General features: G+C 38.3%; 1 protein-coding gene and 1 long non-coding RNA gene across 9 annotated transcripts in view; both read left to right on the top strand.

The window, feature by feature from the left end:
* vav2 (vav 2 guanine nucleotide exchange factor) overlaps positions 1-5,991 on the top strand; it is a 167,219-nt gene extending 161,228 nt beyond the window's left edge. For 5 of the 8 annotated variants that reach the window (XM_018671738.2, XM_051072795.1, XM_051072796.1 and 2 more), the window contains 3 exons: positions 1,559-1,648; positions 2,130-2,284; positions 3,637-5,991. In XM_018671738.2, the coding sequence (XP_018527254.1) occupies positions 1,559-1,648; positions 2,130-2,284; positions 3,637-3,684 (293 nt within the window). In that variant the 3' untranslated portion in view covers positions 3,685-5,991. The other 3 variants (XM_018671742.2, XM_051072797.1, XM_051072798.1) reach the window with 2 other exon arrangements.
* A 606-nt stretch (positions 5,992-6,597) lies between these two features.
* LOC108880321 (uncharacterized) lies at positions 6,598-17,627 on the top strand. Its single transcript, XR_001960456.2, has 5 exons — positions 6,598-8,704; positions 12,135-12,253; positions 13,487-13,588; positions 14,193-14,278; positions 14,893-17,627. It is a non-coding gene; the product is annotated as an uncharacterized LOC108880321 (long non-coding RNA).
* The last annotated feature ends 400 nt before the right edge of the window (positions 17,628-18,027 follow it).

Below are 18,027 nucleotides of genomic sequence, written 5' to 3'. Positions count from 1 at the left end.
AGAGAAGAGGGCCCCAGTCTTCCTTTTTTAGGAGTGGTAGTTTTTGCCTAAAGTTGCTCTGTGCTCTTAATTTACCAATCAATCTAGGTTCAAACCCTGAACTATGATCTCTGATTAAGTTTCTTTCACAACATAGCTCACTCTCAAGTACAGGTGGAAGACCTCAGATATCCAGAAAAAGATCCGAGTATATGTTCCTTTGCACTGAAAGGAGTCATTTGAAAGGATTGGTTTGGGCATCTGATTCAGATGCCTCCTAGACTCCTTCTCAGCCAAGAGGAATGCAGGCTCACAGCATGGAAGGATTACAAATATATCTTGACCTGGAATACCTCAGAATCCCTCAGGAAGAACAGGAGGATGTAGATAAGGAAGGGACATATGGGCTTCCTTGTTTAACTTTCTGATACTGTAATCTATACCCAGATAGGCAGGACAGCAGGACGTTGTATGTCAACTTATAAATATGCCTGCTTCTACGAATGATTGTGGCAGCACTAATTTGACTCTGATGAGATGTTTTAATGTGCAGGTCCATCTTACAAATTTAATCCCTTGCCATCTTGGCTGTGGATAATGCAAGAGAGCACAAAATAAATGAGACAGACTGCCTGCTGCTCTCTTTAACTTGACTGGTGCTCTGCTCCTTCCTAGGCCAGTGACTCCCCTGACTCATACAAAAAGGAATGGAGGGAGGCCAGAGGGGAAAGGGCCAGAAAAAGGAGGCAACAGTGTGAAATAGATAAAGAGAGAAAGACAAAGAGGAAGAGTTTGTCAGCTAACTCAGAGGCCTGCGGACTGGCTGTCTGAATTGGCTGCCCTCTCTGTCCATTAGACTGTATGAATACTGGCTCTAGCCTCGCACTGGCTTCTGTCCTACATTGGCCTGCCTTTGTCCGCTCTGCAGGAAGACCCAACTGGCCACTAGAGCGAGATTGTTTCCCTCCTGTTTTGGCTGAGTTAACAAATGAATGGAGACAATGTGATCTCTCTCTGTTTTTTTGCACACACACATTTTTGATATTTTTGAGGTTGCAGGTGCATCACACCCTGTAAGTATGCATAGAAACAGTGGTGGAATAGGGAAGAATCTATTATGGTGTGGAAGCATGTTGTATAAGTGGGGGCCGCTAATAGCCATGGCCAGTCACATCTAATTTTCTCATTCCCTTTAAAACTCTAGTCGGTTGGTTTTACTTGATTTTCCATAAATGATTATTAGGGCTCCAGTCAGTATAGTCAGACTGTATTTACACGCAACAATAAATCCACTTCTGCCAAACTGCATACAAAACAGTCTCTTAAAGCCTTCACATCGGTGCATTAAATAACACAATTTTCATTCACACCATTAAAGCAGTCAAATTGTGACACTACCAACATTGTCTAGATTTAATATAATGAGAACGGAACACTCTCTTAAGTGGCAGACAGAGCTTCAGTGCATAAGGCCATCTCTTTTTTAACTCTGCTTCTCTGGCTCCAGCTCTACATGCATGCACTTCAAAACATCTTCTAGCTTTACCTCCTCCTCTGTCTCTTTCTCTCTTCCTCTCAGCAGCCACCTGCGCTTCCTACAACTTCTCCTTCCTCAGTCCACAAGGCCTCAACTTCTCCTCTTCTCAGAGCTCAGCTCCTTTTTGGTCAGGTACTCTTATTTTCTGTCTTCTCTCGCTCCTGTTCCCACACTTCACTGCCTGTAATTTCATAATAAGCCTCGGTGCTCTCGACCTCATTACTCGTTCTCTGTGGCGCTATTTTCATTAACGAGAACATTTCAGTTCTTCCCACAATGACATTCCCTCATTAAATCTAGAAAAGAAAACCTATTTCCTCTCCCTTGATGAAACAACTTGTCCTTTCCCATCATGCTCATTTGTCAGTGTGTGACTATATTGTGTCAGGCTGAACACTGAGCTGATCATCTTCCCTCTGTTCATTCCTTACAACTAATTACTACCAATATGACCTTTCCCCTCTCACCCATGTCCCTCATGCATATAGATGGTTATTTTTCTCTTAATATCAGTGATTAATAACTTTAGTTACTGCATCAGAAATAGCATTCTAACAAATTAAGAAATTTTTAAGCCATGATTGGATTGAGCTCTCATTTTTACTATTTTCAGTATTTACTCCTCGGGTGGTCAGCACAGCAGTGGCCAGGTATAACTTTGCAGCACGAGACATGAGGGAGCTGTCACTGCGAGAAGGAGACATTGTCAAAATCTACAGCAAGATTGGTGGAGACCAGGGCTGGTGGAAAGGAGAGGCCAACGGACGAGTGAGTAAACCATAAAAGTGTTCATTTGTGGAGGGCAAAACTTATCAGGGTCTAAACACATCACACTGCTACCCTCATGATGGGGATGTGCATAAGATGAAACCAAGTATTTACAAACTCTGTCTCAAACGTACAGCACCAATGTGGGTTTTCTGGGTACTGGGGTGATTGAATTTAACAATTAAACTGTTGCTATTAAAAGCACTCCTAAAGCAGGTGGTTGAAAGGAAAAAGTAAAAGCCTGGATGCTGGGAAATGTGCCAGTGAGGCTGGCAGTAGAATGTTCCTGATTAGGCTGCAAATTTGACAGTGTTAACGTGTTGCTGTGCAGAAAAATAGAGAGTATGCTCTCAACTTTTGTACTGGTGCACAGCTGTACTCTGCTGTGCAATTAAATATAAGTCAGTTAGATCCCATTCACACCTGGTATTAACATCTGTATGTGGATGTCTGATAATGGATAACAGAAAATATATCAATGCAAGGTGTACCATAAATTCAGGCAGAACACATACATCAAATCAGCCTGCCCACATCTTGTGATGGTCTGTTCTTAGCTAGGTGTAATTGCGTCATGTATAGTGTGCTCACCTTTTTAAGAAAAACAAGTTAAAGGGTCACCAAAATCTGCCTCTTCCTGTCATCTTAAGCAAGCCTGCCATTTCAGTTTAGAAGGAATCTTCTGCTCTTCAGCCCCTCCACAAATAGAGGTTTTTGTTCTCATTAGATACCGCTGCATTTTCTCATCTGTGAAAACTGATAACGACTGATATGAATTTTTTGATTGTAATAACACTTTTAGGCACCTCCCAGCCCTAATTCAGCATATGGTGATGCAGCACATTTTCTCTACAGATTTGGTTGGTAATGTGTACAAACCCCCAAGGCACCCGTATCATAATTACTGAGTTATCTCAATAAGGCTGTGTACTGTATATTGAAGAAATAATCAGTGGCTAGCTGGGCAGACATGTAGGATCAGAGAAGTGCATTTTTTTAATAACTGCATGAATCAGAATGCATTATCCCACACTACATCCACTACAATACAATAAGGGATCAAAATAAAAGTATAAATTAGTATGCTCCATTCTGTTAGCTCAGTACTCACTTTCCTATTCCAAGAAGTAGAAGAAATCATTGCCTAGCAACAGCTGAAATAGCCATCAAGTATTCTTTTAAAATAGGGATAAAGCTGCTACATCTTAGGTTTAGTGTTAACAATTATCTTACTGCAATAAAAAAAAAACTGGATGTAAAAAGCATCCGAATGAACTCATTAGACATCCATTGTTTAGGTTTGCTAATACAAAGGCCCATATGTCTCTGATAACTACTGTCTTATGTTTCAGATTGGATGGTTTCCCTCAACCTACGTGGATGAAGAAGGGGTGCAGTAAGGCTTGGGTGTTTGCTGGCCTGGCTCCTTTTAAATCAGGAACCATCTTATATCTACTGTTCTCAGAGAGAATTACTCACTCTCTCACAACACACCGAAATAAATTAACTATTTTGTTGTTGTTTTGCTGGATACTCATTTTTCAGCCAGCATTTCTACCCCGTTTCTCTATCTTCAGTTATGCATCAGCTTTGCTTTTGTTTGTTTGTTTTGTTTTTTTTTTTTTGTTTTTTTTAACCGGATGTCCTGTTTAATTTGTGTACAGGAAAGAGGAAAAAACTGGCTTGCTGTCTGTCAGCCTCTGTGTGCACTGCAGAGGCTTCACTGAACTGGAGACACAGCAGAAACTGACTATGGATAGCTTTACTTTGAAAAAGGGTCCCCTTCGTTGCAGGTCTATGTGAGGTGAAATAATTGTACAGTACAGATAATTTATTGAATAGAGATTATTATCATTACTAATGATTATTGTGGGGAAGTTGATTTTGGCAACAACAAAGAATCAGATGAGAAAAAACTAAAATAAGAAAAATAAAAAAAGACAGATGCTCTGTTTTCATGTTGAGAGATTTTGCCTTAGTTGTCATGGTGATGCCTTGTGGGCTGACACCAGTGGAGGGAATCGACTTTGTTGACTGGTTTTACTTCTCCATGTGTGCATGTGCCCATGTGCGGCCCACACAAACACACACACACACACACACACAGACCAATGTACAGTATGGTGCCTTTGAAGAATGGTCGTTGCTTACTGAACCTCAACATCAGCCAGTAAAGAACATTGCCATCCCCCAAAAAGACAGTTCGTCCACATCCAGAGGACTTTACTAACATAGAGGGGAGAGGCATTTTAACAGCATACTGGGGGCGGTTTGCTTTTTGAGCCCTCACAAACAAGATGGTGAAGCATTTAACCCATCCTAACTGGAGACTGGATGGACTTACAGAGACAGCTGGATGGTTTTTATAGCCAACAACAATCACATACACAGTTCACATCAGTCTTGGCGTCAGGAGTCTATGGGTGCAATCAGCTGTATGCGAAAGGGAAACATCAAGACATTCCACTCGACAACCACTTCACACTTGTAAACCTTAGTGTTCATTGTTTCATTGTTTGATTTCTTTTTGCACAGAATCAAGATTATTTTTTTTAGCTTTGAAAACTGGACCAACAGTTTTTTTTATTATTTGAAGCCAAATTCAGCCATGTTTTAATGTCTGCATGGAGTTTGATCAGTTGTTATGATTTTTGTACCTTGCCTTATTTTTACAGATGATCAGGTGATGGGATTTTATGTTTGTCCTTAATATGAATCATTTTACATGTGTGAAATCCATTTTGGTGCTGTGCAGACTGGTGAAAATTCAACAGTGTCAGAAGAGTTTTAATCTGAAGGAAAACTTGGTGTGGTAATTAACATAAATCCACAGAAGGAGCCCTTAATCATTTTGTGATTTTCTGGGGGTGCAGTGCTCAGTGTTTCCATTTACTTCCAGTAAGTTCATAGAGCCATAAATACTTTTACTGATTTACTGCAGTGTGTTGGCATACAGCTTTCATCAGTTTTTCTACTGAGAGCATACTGTAAATGTACCAGCCTTTGTCACTTGTTATATAGATATTCAGATGTGTACTGACCCTGTCAGCCCAGCCCTCTGTAAAAGTTCACATTAATTTTACATTTCATTTTATATACAGTATAATATATTGTCAAACTCCATCTATACAGGCTTATCTTAACCTTCATATCTCCCACCTACACATGTCAGTACTGATATATCTCTTGCAGCTTACAGTGAATTGTCCCATCTTACTGCAAATTAGAAAATTTCCCAGCACACAAAAAGGAAGAAAAAATAGTTTTAGTTTTAAAATTTATATAGAGTAACTGAGTGTCATCTTGCTGCTAATGGGTCAAAAAAAAAAAAAAAACATCCATCCAGCCAACCCACTGAGAAGTAAAGTGCAAACACTGAGCACATCAGCCCTGGCTGGTTCACAAAGACTTATGGAGCAGAAGATGCTGATATGTTTAGTTTCTAAACTTTTGACTGTCTATGATGTGTGTTATTGCAAAGGCCGACCACCCTGAAAAACACAGTCCTACTAGAGCCGGGGTGGGGGGGGGGGTCTAGTCGCTTTCTATGTAGTGGACAAAAACCCATTGCATGTGGCTATTGATATGTCAACTCCTGTCAGTACATCCTCAAAAAAATAAGTACTTAATTGTGTACATTTTTTGAAAGGTTGAGTATTTCCAAATGAGGTCTATCATGAAATAAATATTTCTCTTTTGTTTTAAAACTGAGACTGTGTTATTTATAATTTCACTGCAAATGATAAAAAGTCAAACTTTAACTTAAAATTTCAGAATACTTCTAATTTCAGTTCATGGTTAAAAATAAAAAGAAGAACTTAGTTTTTGTCATAATGGCTGTATTTATTATATACATTTTGAAGTTTATTTAACATCTAGTAATGAAAGAAGAAAACTTCTGACAGTACATGACTAAGATAGTCTTAAAGGAAATAACATGAACAGTGTTATCATACAATCATCACACTGTGCAGCTTTGAGTTCAGTCAATTAAAATCTGTGCAAGACTGTTGCTGCTCCACATTTTCAGTTTCAAAATTGTGTTGACTTGTCTTTTCAAACATTACAATAGGATCTGTTGGTGATTGTCACACTGCGTATCCATACTTGCTGTCGTATTCCACCACTGAACATTTGACTGGTGTGAAGCTGTTGCTCGAGGGTGTATGTGTGTATCCTTCAATGAGAGAGTTCACTTCGGTCCCGCCCACATGACTGTAAGTCACCTGTGGGTGCTGACTGGCACTGCGGCTGGTGTAGCGACTGACTGGGCGGCTCTCAGGAGGTGGAACATCCTCCCTGTTTGATATCAGAACAGAACAGAGGAGCAACAACAACATTAGAGGATTTTACCACCAAGGAAATTATTTCAGTCCAGTTATTTGAATTCAGGGAATTAGTACTCAATTTCTTTCATGGCAAAATGGTTTAGAAGGCAACTACAGCAGCTGCATCTGTGGACTGAGCTTTTACTGTATGAAATTAAATTTGTAAAACTCAATTATGGAACTTTGGGGCACAGCTAGATTGACCATCATCGACTGCTCAGTTCATGGCAATTATTAGGATTGCAAATACTTATTTTCAGACTCAAATCATTCCTCGGTCTGTAAAATATTGCAAAATAATATTTCCAAGGTGATGTTCTTCAAAAACTCCAAGGTGTTCCATCTACACAGATATAAAAGAGAGAAAAGCTGCATACTCTCACATTTTAGAAGATAGAAGCTTCAAATGTTAATTAATATTATATTAATACATTATTTAAGAGACTGATAATCAAAAAAGTTGTTAAATAATTTTTGACAGCACAATTTGCTTTCACTGTACAGTCACGAAGATGCTATTATTTCTAACTGATACTGATCCATATCCAATGCAGTGGATGTACAGTATTTATTTAAGTGGCATAATGTTGCCTCATAGGTGAAGAGCATTGTTTCTGCTTATTTGAAGGCTCTTCTCAAGAGAGCCTACTCTCACTGAGACCCTGCTTTCATTGTCTCTCTCTTCTACTGAAGGATAAAATTCACTCTGGTGCTGGTTTCAACAAGCAAACACTGACAAGAGGCATACAGTACAATCTTCCCTTGTCAACGCTGCTGCCAACATTCAAGCTTAGAAGGTACTTTGCATTCTCCATTTATGTAACTTTGCAGCACCAGCTGGGATCTGCTCCTCTGTCAAAGAAAACACTTGCACAACTGATCGACATTGGCATATTCTGCTCCTGTGGAGGCCAAGGACTCCAATTTTTGCTGGTAAAGGGAATAAATTTGCTTTTGTTAAGCTAAGATGGGAAACAACATGTCTCAAGTCTTAAGGGCTGTGATTCATGTGTGTGTGTAACCATCCAACAGAAGAGGACTGCTGTGAACAAGAATGTGTACAAACCAAAGTTAAATTGAATTAAAAATCAGTTAGGTATTTAAGGGCATTCTCACAGTTGTTTTGTTATGCAAGTTATTTGTCTTTTTACGTAAGATTGATGTGAAAACAATCAATGTGCAAGCAAAATTATACAATACGATTTATTTATTTATTAGTTTTATTTTTGTTGTTGTTGTTAACAACAGATCAAAAAAAGTTAGAGCTTATAGTGATCACCGGTTTCTATAGTTCCCATCAGCCTTAGTGTCTTTCAGCTCACTGTTTTGGTTTTATGGCCCACAGCTTTACATATTAAGTTTTGTCGGCGTTTATATTGACTCCCTATTAAACTTTCACTGTGCAATTAAACTTTCACTGTACAATTCTGTGGACAACCCGGTGTGGATTTTTGCGGAAATAGGAGGGCTCGATTCATGCTCCATTTACGGTAAACAGGAAGTGCACCTTTCAGACGGGGCTGAAAATGGCGCGTATTCAGGCTTGTCATAGGTCACGTGATTTCCTGCATAACTGTACATACCACGAAGCGGCGTTTCATCGTGCACGTCCTTTCCTGCTTACTAAGCCCCCGGACACTATGGCCTCAAACGTCCCATCATCAGATGTTATTTCATACATTTAATAAGTACAGGCGCAGCTCATAACCCTCAGCTACACTAGTTGCAGCCGTGGGATTTCTTCCTGCTTTTATGCCCGTCTAAGTGCCGTGTGTGAGACAGACGAAGCGGGGTTTTAGCCTTTTAGCTAGCTCTGCCTAGCTTGACTTGCACAATGTGCAGTTGCCATAACGTTTGTTATCTGAACATATTATTCCGTGTCAATATGACAGAAGATTACTGATGTTGTGGTAACCCAACTAAATCGGCATGTAAGCCAACTTGACAGTGAAGGCGGTCGTCTGGACCCGGGGATTTAAACGGTTTTCGTCATTGCTTGCCGTGACTGCTCTCAAGGTGGATCATGGTGAACTGGCGGTTGAGGATATTCCCATGTCGTTTGGACGCCTCGTTGTCTGAGTCTGTTTTAACGGTGAGTACAATTGGTTATAACAACAGTGTGCAGACACAAACGCTAGAGAACGTTTTAATGTTAGTTTGTGGTGTTCTCCGGATTGCAGCGTTAACCACGGGTTTGTTTTTAGCTAAGCATTAGCTACATGCTACAAATGCTACATTAGCCGCTAATACAACCTTAGCCAACAAGGTCCGACTTGTGTAACATGTCCAAACTTAAGCTAATAATCGTACACATCCGTTCCTTAACGTTGTGGACTTTATGTAGCACGGGCCAAATCAAAAGCAGACTTAGAGCTGTAATTGTCCCGTTAGGTTCTGTGAATATTCTCATTCATCCAGGTCATAGTTATCCAAAGGAAGGTTTAGTCGAAAGCAACTGGACTTAGTTATAGTCTGGAAGACGTTTCACCTCTCATCCAAGAGGCTTCATCAGTTCGTGTTCGCATCTGACCAGGCTGGGACTGGTCCAACTGATTTTTTTTTTTGTGTGGAGACCCAAGTATTTAACCTCTGTGGGGGGGCTTTCACCAGACCGATGATGTCATGGCTCTTTTGTTTTCCATGTGTCAACGACAGTCGTTAGGTTGACAGTCGTTGGTAGAAACTAATAGTTTCAACTTTGTTAGAGTCCCATTGTGTTGTAACGACAGTCGTTGGAGTCACATGAGGCGAGTCACATGTGAAAGGTTGTTTTTTCCTAGAGGCCAAATTGTTAAGTCTCCTGGGAAGGGATGAAAGGGCGGCATTGTATATTGGAGATAGGTGGTGTCTTAGACCTCCTCCTCGGTTTAGAGATGGTTTCTCTACTTTAACATAGATGGCTTCTTTTACTCCTCTTTCAAACCATCTGTCCTCTCTGTCCAGGATGTGGACCTTGTTGTCCTCAAAGGAATGGGTTTTCTCCTTTAAATGTAGATAGACAGCAGAGTCCAAACCTGAAGAGTTCGCTCTCCTGTGTTGGGCCATGCGTTTGTGTAATGGTTGCTTTGTTTCGCCAATGTAGAGGTCATTGCATTCTTCATTACATTGGACTGCGTACACCAGATTGCTCTTGTGAGTGTGTGGTGTTCTGTCCTTTGGATGTACCAGTCTCTGTTTGAGTGTGTTGCCGGGTTTGAAATACACAGGGATACTGTGTTTGTTGAAAATCCTCCTGAGTTTTTCCGATAACCCGGACACATATGGAATAACTATGTTGTTTCTTTTGTTTTGTTTTTCTTTCCCCACCACATCAATGGTTTTCTTTTTGGAACCAGCTGCCGTTTTCAAAAAGGTCCAGGTGGGGTAACCACAAGTTTTGAGGGCATCTCTCAGATGCCTGTGTTCCTCCCCTTGGGCCTGTGAGCTTGTGGGTACGTTATCAGCTCTGTGTTGCAGAGTTCTGATAACCCCGATCTTGTGTTCCAAAGGGTGGTGTGAGTCGAAAAGAAGATATTGGTCTTCCATGTCCCAACCTCTGTTGCTGACAAGCAAGTCCAGATAATAAACATTCATCACTTGCGTTAGGCATATAAGGTTGTGTCTACGTTTACTATCAGTTTTGTTTTAATGGACGTTCACGTCAGTAATATTTGCAATTATGGACCCGGTGTTACATGAACTTTTTGGCAGGACTGCTATGTTGTGTGTTTTCCCATCACTAAATCCTCTCAGCTGTAATTTACTGCTGCCGTCGACAGCACACAGAGGTGTGAGAGTGGCTTCAGGGGTGAGACGAGATATAGCTGTGCTTATAGACTGGCGTTAAATTATTTCTTACAATCCAGCCAGCAGTAGATACACACTGGACCACCGTTACTAAGCAGTTAATGTTAACTAGTTTCCATCATGCCTTGTCTTCTTATGTTGCAAAAGCCATGCTCCGTTTTCTATTGTGTGTGTTTCATAAATTCACAATTCCCTCCCCTTGTCTGTGCTCAGCCAGTTGATGCATGTTCATGGCTTGGGTTATGCCGGTGTGATTTCTGAACGTTTTGATACTCGTGGTGGTACCTGCAAAGTTGACTTGGTGTGTGAGTAATACGTCAGCTTGGCTTCTGTGTTTATTTCCCCTTGCTGGCCTGAAACACCGTTTACTGTTGTTATTGTCTGTAGAGATTAGATCAGATAAGATAGATACTTTATTATTCCGCAAGGGAAATTCACAAGTTCTAGCAGCATCAGGTTCAGTGCAAACAGAACATTATTATGGACACAGTGAGCTGAGGTGAGAAGGTTAGGTCAGATAACATGCTATGCGTGCCAGGATACATCATCTTCTGGGGATGTTATGGTTTTGGTCGGGTCGTTTTTTAGTATTTATATCTAATATATACACAGCAAGAGGAAAAGCGAAATATGCTCGCTGATGAAGCGATGAGCGACATGTCCTGAAGTAATCCTTCACATTTTTGTGAGCGGACCGTGTGCCATGAAATAACATGGATAAAACAAGGCAGTGAATATTTCTCTTCCCCTCACAGCCTCTGACAATTTAACAGCACAACAAATTTTTTGCTCAGCTGGATGTATGTAGTCAGCTCACTTTCCCAGTGGCCAAGTATTGGCTGTACTGTGCTACTGTACTGTCGAGAGTCAATCCCTCTCATTCCTCTCTCATAGTTATTTTCTCTGACAGTTAACATTTTTCAGACTTCAGTCTTAATGAGCTCATCATCTGTGGCAGAAGTTATTTTTGGCTGTATGAGAGACTTTCTCTCCTTTCAGGGTTCCAGACTGTGACCATTTAGTTCCTTTTTGCAACCATTTTTAGAGACTGTGCAACTTAACTTTATAACTAGCAGCAACTTGCAAATATGCCTCCCATTCTCAGGTGGTTGATTTATTTGCCCGCCACATATTGACTTTCTGTTTTATCATTTATGGCCGTGCTGCTTCTTTGTCCACTCCCCATTAACACTTTTGTATATGACTGTGTATGAGGACTGTATAAAACTTTTGAGAGATCTCCAACTGCCTGACAACCAGTGGGTTTGCATTGTTAGGTCGGGGGTACGAGGGTACAGTGTTGTATGTGTCCTAAGGAGCACAGATGTTTGTTGGTTTTCATGAGTCATTCAGTGTTAATAAATTTTGCTAATTTTGTCCAGGCCAGTTGTTGTGATATTAAAGAGTTACTCTGTACAAATTGGGTGTTTCCTATTAAGAATCAGTTACGTAACGATTATGTTACTAAGCTTAAGGGAAATGGAAAATGGCAAAGTGTTGACAGAGTGAAAAGTGTGTGCTCAAGAAATGATATTTCATTACTCCCCCTGATTTTTGGAAGATATTGTACCTTTAGAGCTGTGGAAAAAAATGTAAAGAAATGTATGTTAGATTATTTAAAGCTTTTCCTATAAATATTTTTGTTTTTCCATAAAGTTAAGATTGAAGAACCTTTAATGCTCTGCAACTGCACCTAGATTTTCCACCTTATTGAATGTGATTTGTGTTGTTCACAGTCTGAGTTTGGAGCATCACATGAACTGGATCACCTGGCCACACCACACCTCCTCTGCAGACACTCGTTTGACTCAACCAAAGGAGTTACACAATTGCTGTCTTGCTTTTAATCATAAAGGTATGATTTTTATTTATGTATTTATTTGGTGTGTGTGTTAATAATAATAATGGTCTTCTTAATGGTCTTAGGAGGTTAGACATCCCCCTTGCTGTCTGCTTTTGATACATTCTGCAAGTACTTTTGAAAAATAACCATACCCATCCTTGAGAGCCCCAAAGCAATAAATATTAATTTAAACTTAAGTAATATCAGTGGAATGAAATGCTTAGTAAATAACATTTTTTGTTAGATTGTGTAATAACTTATTTAAGCTGAACACTAATGTGAAACAAACATCCACTGAGAGGATCAGTGGATTTAATATATAATCTTCAATCTCTATACCTCCATTTACACAAATTCACAGATTTATTCAATAATGCCATTTTCATGTTACTTTTCAGTTAGTGGAGTTGTCAGCAGTCACTGCATGCCTGCTTCTCAGACAGCCTCCCTTACCCACCTCAACACTGCTAAAGTAATTCTAAATTAACTGTTGCTACAATTAAATACAGTGTAAATTCAACCTTTCACACAGCTGGCTAACTAGCCAGGTTTGTCCCACTGTCATGAAAACTGACATTGTGAGATTGTCAATAGGAACAATGGTATCATGAAAATAAATTAGACTTAAGGAAAATATTTTGAAAAAGAAAGTACAAAGCTAAGAAATTGATTTCTGTTAAAATCAGATTACATAATATTTTAGATTGAGTTTTTATAAACTATTTTGCAGCTTATTTGTCCAATTACTTAAATCATTTATTGTATTATTTCATAATGTTTTATTTATTGGAATATCTGGGTCTGTACATTATTCTAGCTCAAGATTGTTCAACAGGTTTTTTGCATTTGCTATTTTCAAAATTAAAAAAAAAAATAAAAATTCAACCCAAATATATTTGAAAAGAGGCCAGGTAATAGAGCATTACAGGATATACATCATTAGAATAATGTGACTTCTCTAGTTCAGTTCAGTTTAATCATTTTATTATCAAAGATTGAAAACTTGGCTTGCAGTCAGATGTACAATATTAAAGATAACAAAGTACAGAAAGAACAACATAAGTACAAAACGTTTTTTAAGTACATACAGTAAATGTTTCCTATAATGTCTCCTATAACATGGTATACAATTCATCACAATTATTCAAAATGTCCAGTTAAAGGAGTGATTTAAAAGCTTTCATTCTTTTCATATTTCTGTCTCTCTTCCTACCCCCACCCCCACCCCCACCTCCCATCGCTAAGACTGAAGCAGAGTTTGCTCGTCTTATATCTGAAGACCCGAAGGGCTCCCTTTTTGCTGAGTTTGACTAGCATCTGGCAAGGTGCTTTGAGCATGATGATGACGTAAGTGTTACTGTTAATAGGTCTCCTCTGTGTTTGTGTTAAAAAGGGTCACACTTACAAGGTTAAATATTTGAATTTGTGTTCAATTTTATGGTCGGGGGCATCCAGTTAGTTTTGGTCAACATGTGGTCAATAGAGCTGTTATTGTGTTTTGTAATTTAGTGTTTTAACTGTGTAAATAGGTGGTAGGTTGGCTATAATGTTCTGCATGGATGTGCTGATTTTATGATCAGAATTTCTGTTATAGCCCTAATAAGCTAATTCATGTCTCAAATCTCTTGAGGTACCCCAAATTTTGCATGGTGATGCTTTCCTTTTTTCGTCACTCTAAAGTTGTATAAAACAAAAATAATAACCTAATCTTGTTTAAAATGTTGAATGTCGAAGAATGTCTCATTTTTAACTTTTAGACATTTGGAGATCAGTTTATTTTGTACCCACTTTAACTATTCACAGAAACAGAAATTTTGATCAGGGGAGCCCACACTTCTGCATGCTGCTGTACTTTGATGGAATCCAGTAACAAATCATTGTCATTTTAGAGCTGTCTTCAAACAGAGGGTGTTCTGTAAATCTGTTCTTTCTTTAACTTCTTTAATCACAGCTCTACACAAAGGAAGAGGACAGTTCTTCTGCTGAGACCTCCTCATTTTCTCAAGGAAGATCCCTTGTGTTTCTTCAAGATTGGAGGTAAGTTGTTTTAAGTTGTTTTAGGTTGTAGGGCATGGAACTTTAGACCGAGCCAAACATATAATAAATATCTGCACCCTGTGGATATTCTCTCTCTGTCATCTTTAAATACATTCACTCAAACCAACAGTTACCCACAGAAATGATTTTTAGTGATTTTGCTGGCAAAATAAATGTGAGAACATTTTTTGGGCAGCAAGGCTTTATTTTGAACTGATTGAGAGCATTTAGTTCAGTAAAACAGTTAAACTGATCAGGTCATGCGCTGCACATATGAACACTAACAAAGACAGTTGCTTTTTAATCTATCAGTACCTTAAATTATCCTTCGATTATGTTCTGGCCTACTACGTAGTGGCTTAGAAAAAACTGATACATTGTGATACTGTAATTTTAGCTCCAGTTTGAGCCTTTCATGTATTATCTTTCACATTCGTGTCAGCTAAGCATCTTATTTGAGTGTTAAGTAACTGATACTTTTGTCCAATAAACATACCATACCTGATAATAAAAATTTCAAATTTTGATTCATGTTGTGCAACTTGATTCTTGATGCCACCATTCCAGTACAAAGATAGTAAATGCTAATTTTTTCTCTCTGATCTCTCTTACAGGCTACAGATGAGGACATGTTCACTGAAGGGACTAAAGTTGGCAACGATGGGTCTTCTTACCTTTAACATAGATTATCCTAGGGAGCAGAGGTACACCTTTGAAGTTATTCAGAAAGTTCTCATGAACACAGAGAGGGCAGTGTTGACAGACAGACTGCAGAACATCTTGCAGACTTGGGCTTTACCACTTTGGCAGTTGCAATCAGTACAAGGCTGCATGGTATTTCATGCCCTCTCCCAGTGTTGATGAGCACTTTCTAATTGACTTCAAAGGTGTACCACTGCTCCTTTAGATTGTCACTTTTGAGCTTTTAGGTGAGACCAATCAGCGGAGCAGTGGTTCATTCAGTAAAGATTTTCAACTCCCCTTAACCACCCGACATTTTGGACAACTTTGACAACAATGGACATCCCACAAACCACTGCATGTTTTACTTTTGTACATAAAATCTTTATTAAGAAATTTGCCCCACTGACCCTTAAGTAACTAAAAAAAAAAAAGATAATTATACACACTTTGAAATCAATAAAACAAATTAACACCAACAATTTAAATGCAAGCTTCTCTATTAAGTAACCATAACATATTAACCAAACATCAGCCATAAAAAGGCAAAATATATAAATACATTTTTTTTTTAAATCCAGTAGTATCATAAACTGTTCTGCTCATTGATTAACTGTCTTGCACACAATGGTCTAAGAATTGTGGCTCAGAGTTTACACTAGACTTTTTTTTTTTTTTTTTTTTTTTTGCTCCAGCAGCTGTATTTTATTAAAATACTGTTGTAGGTGAGGGATGTAACAGTTGTGCTATATGCTAAAATGTGAAGTCGACCTTAGCCACATGACCAGTGAATAATCTCATTGTTGAGAGCAGGCATAACCAAACGTTTGCATTAGTCTCAAGATGGATAACTGGTATTTTTGAACCTGGGCCTCATTTTCCCATGTTTTGGTTTGTAAATGATTGTTAGGGACAAAACTATAAATTGGTGCAGTACTGCACAAGCATGGTGTACCCAGAAATTGCCCACATCAAAGCACATCCACTCAACTGCTTCTTTTTGCTACTGACAGGCTAAAATTGTGAATGTAAGAGTCATGATGGATTGGATTCCTACAGCGGTGGACCTTTTTATTAGACAGTAAGTTCCTTTTCATTTAACCAGAAAATTTGCTGTATGTCATTACCAAACTCTACTGACAAAAACTAATTTCATTTAGCAGAACACAGGAGATGCTGGAATACCACTGCCTCGATCAGTTAGTTTGTATGTGATGTTGTGTGACTGTCAGTAGTAGAAGTATTCATATCCTTTACAGAACAATACCACACCATAACATAAACAAACTTACAGATCCCATCAGTGGTATTCCAGCAGCTCCCATGTTCAGCAAGGTAAAATTACTGTTTTTGTCAATGGATGACAATCTGAGCCCATCAGTGGCAAAAACAAAGCACTTTAGTGAATGTATGTTCGACATTGCAGCACAACTTACTATACTATAACATTTTATCTCATTTTTCACAACATACTACTTTGACATTTTTATCATAATTTTTACGCTATACTTTACTGTGACATTTTTTGACACCATACTATACTATGACATTTTTCACATAATTCTGACGCCATACTATACAGACATTTTTTTTTTTTACTATTTTTCATTCCTCACTATACTATGACATTTTTATCATAATTTTGATACCATACTATACTAAAGCATTTTTTCATGGTTTTTGACGCTATACTATAACTATGATTTTTTTTATGTTTTTTGACGCCTTACTATACTAAGGCCTAAGTTCAAAAACTACCAGTCATCCTTCTTAAATATAGATGTATGTTCTTCAAATGCTTTGCTTTTTCTCTGTTGTTTTAACAATGAGATATTTGCTTAGTGTTTGGTCATGTGACTAGGCTCTACCCAACATATTAGCTTTTAGCACCATCCCTACACGTCAAAGCAGACATCCCTCAAGGAGTTAAATTGTGCTGGCTACTTTTAATATAATACATTTGTTAGAATATAATTTTAATGGCCAAACAAGAAGTCTAGCATTAACTCTGGTGTTGGCAAACTCTTTAGGTTAGATGTAAAAAAAGCAAGAAAACTACATCAGCCAGTCTGGGGAAAACAATAACTACATTACCCTCAAGTAATGCACAACCACAGTCCTCTCTGTGCAGAAGAACACCACCTCTATTGATCTGGTGCTGACTGCTGAGTCCACGTGGAACGTCATTCATGTCTGGTTCATCAGAATGCCACAGCTAAAGACAACAAAAGAGAACGGTTTCCTGTTACTCCAAAGTTCCAAAGGCTGACAGACCTATCAGGAGACATTAAGAAAGCCACAAACACAATTAATCACAATTCGTACATGTCACTTCCTTTCTGTCAATCAAGATGAAACAAAACAAAACACATGCACATCTTAAGTGTACTTTGTGTTCACGTAGAACACAGCAGTTGGTTAGGATAAAACTGATAATTGGAAATTTGTATTTGTTTTTATTGTTCCTTTTTTTGTTTGTTTTTGTTTTTTTATTTACGTGTAGCTTTTTTAAATATGATGCTCAGAACAAATGTCATGGCAAAGTAATAAAATTTATATTGTAAAAGAAATTCACAACCAAAAATATTAGACAAAAGGTAACAAGTGATTCATAATCAACATTCTCACACTGTTTGAAATTTTTATGACCTATTAAGTGTCCTCTGCATAATGTATCCTTTGTTTTCAAATCATAAAATAAAACTTTATATAAAATTGCTGATTTTCCTGTCCAGTTATTTATCATTTATTTCATCCCACGTGTAATGTTATGTTTTTATCATATTTTTGACAAACTTAAAACAATGCAACATTTTTGTCACATTTTTTGACGCCTTACTATACTAAGACATTTTTTGATGGTTTTGATGGTTTTTGACGCCTTACTATACTATGACATTTTTTGATGGTTTTTGACACCTTACTATACTATGACATTTTTTGACCATTTTTGACACCTTACTATACTATGACATTTTTTGATTTTTTGACTTTATATATGATTTTTTGATTTTTTGACACCTTACTATACTATGACATTTTTTGACATTTTTGACCTTACTATACTA

This window comes from Lates calcarifer, linkage group LG9, assembly GCF_001640805.2.
Source record: "Lates calcarifer isolate ASB-BC8 linkage group LG9, TLL_Latcal_v3, whole genome shotgun sequence".
In the NCBI taxonomy this organism is placed as follows: domain Eukaryota; kingdom Metazoa; phylum Chordata; class Actinopteri; family Centropomidae; genus Lates; species Lates calcarifer.
Note: the sequence above shows the minus strand (reverse complement) of the source record. Positions and strands in the feature narration are given on the sequence as shown.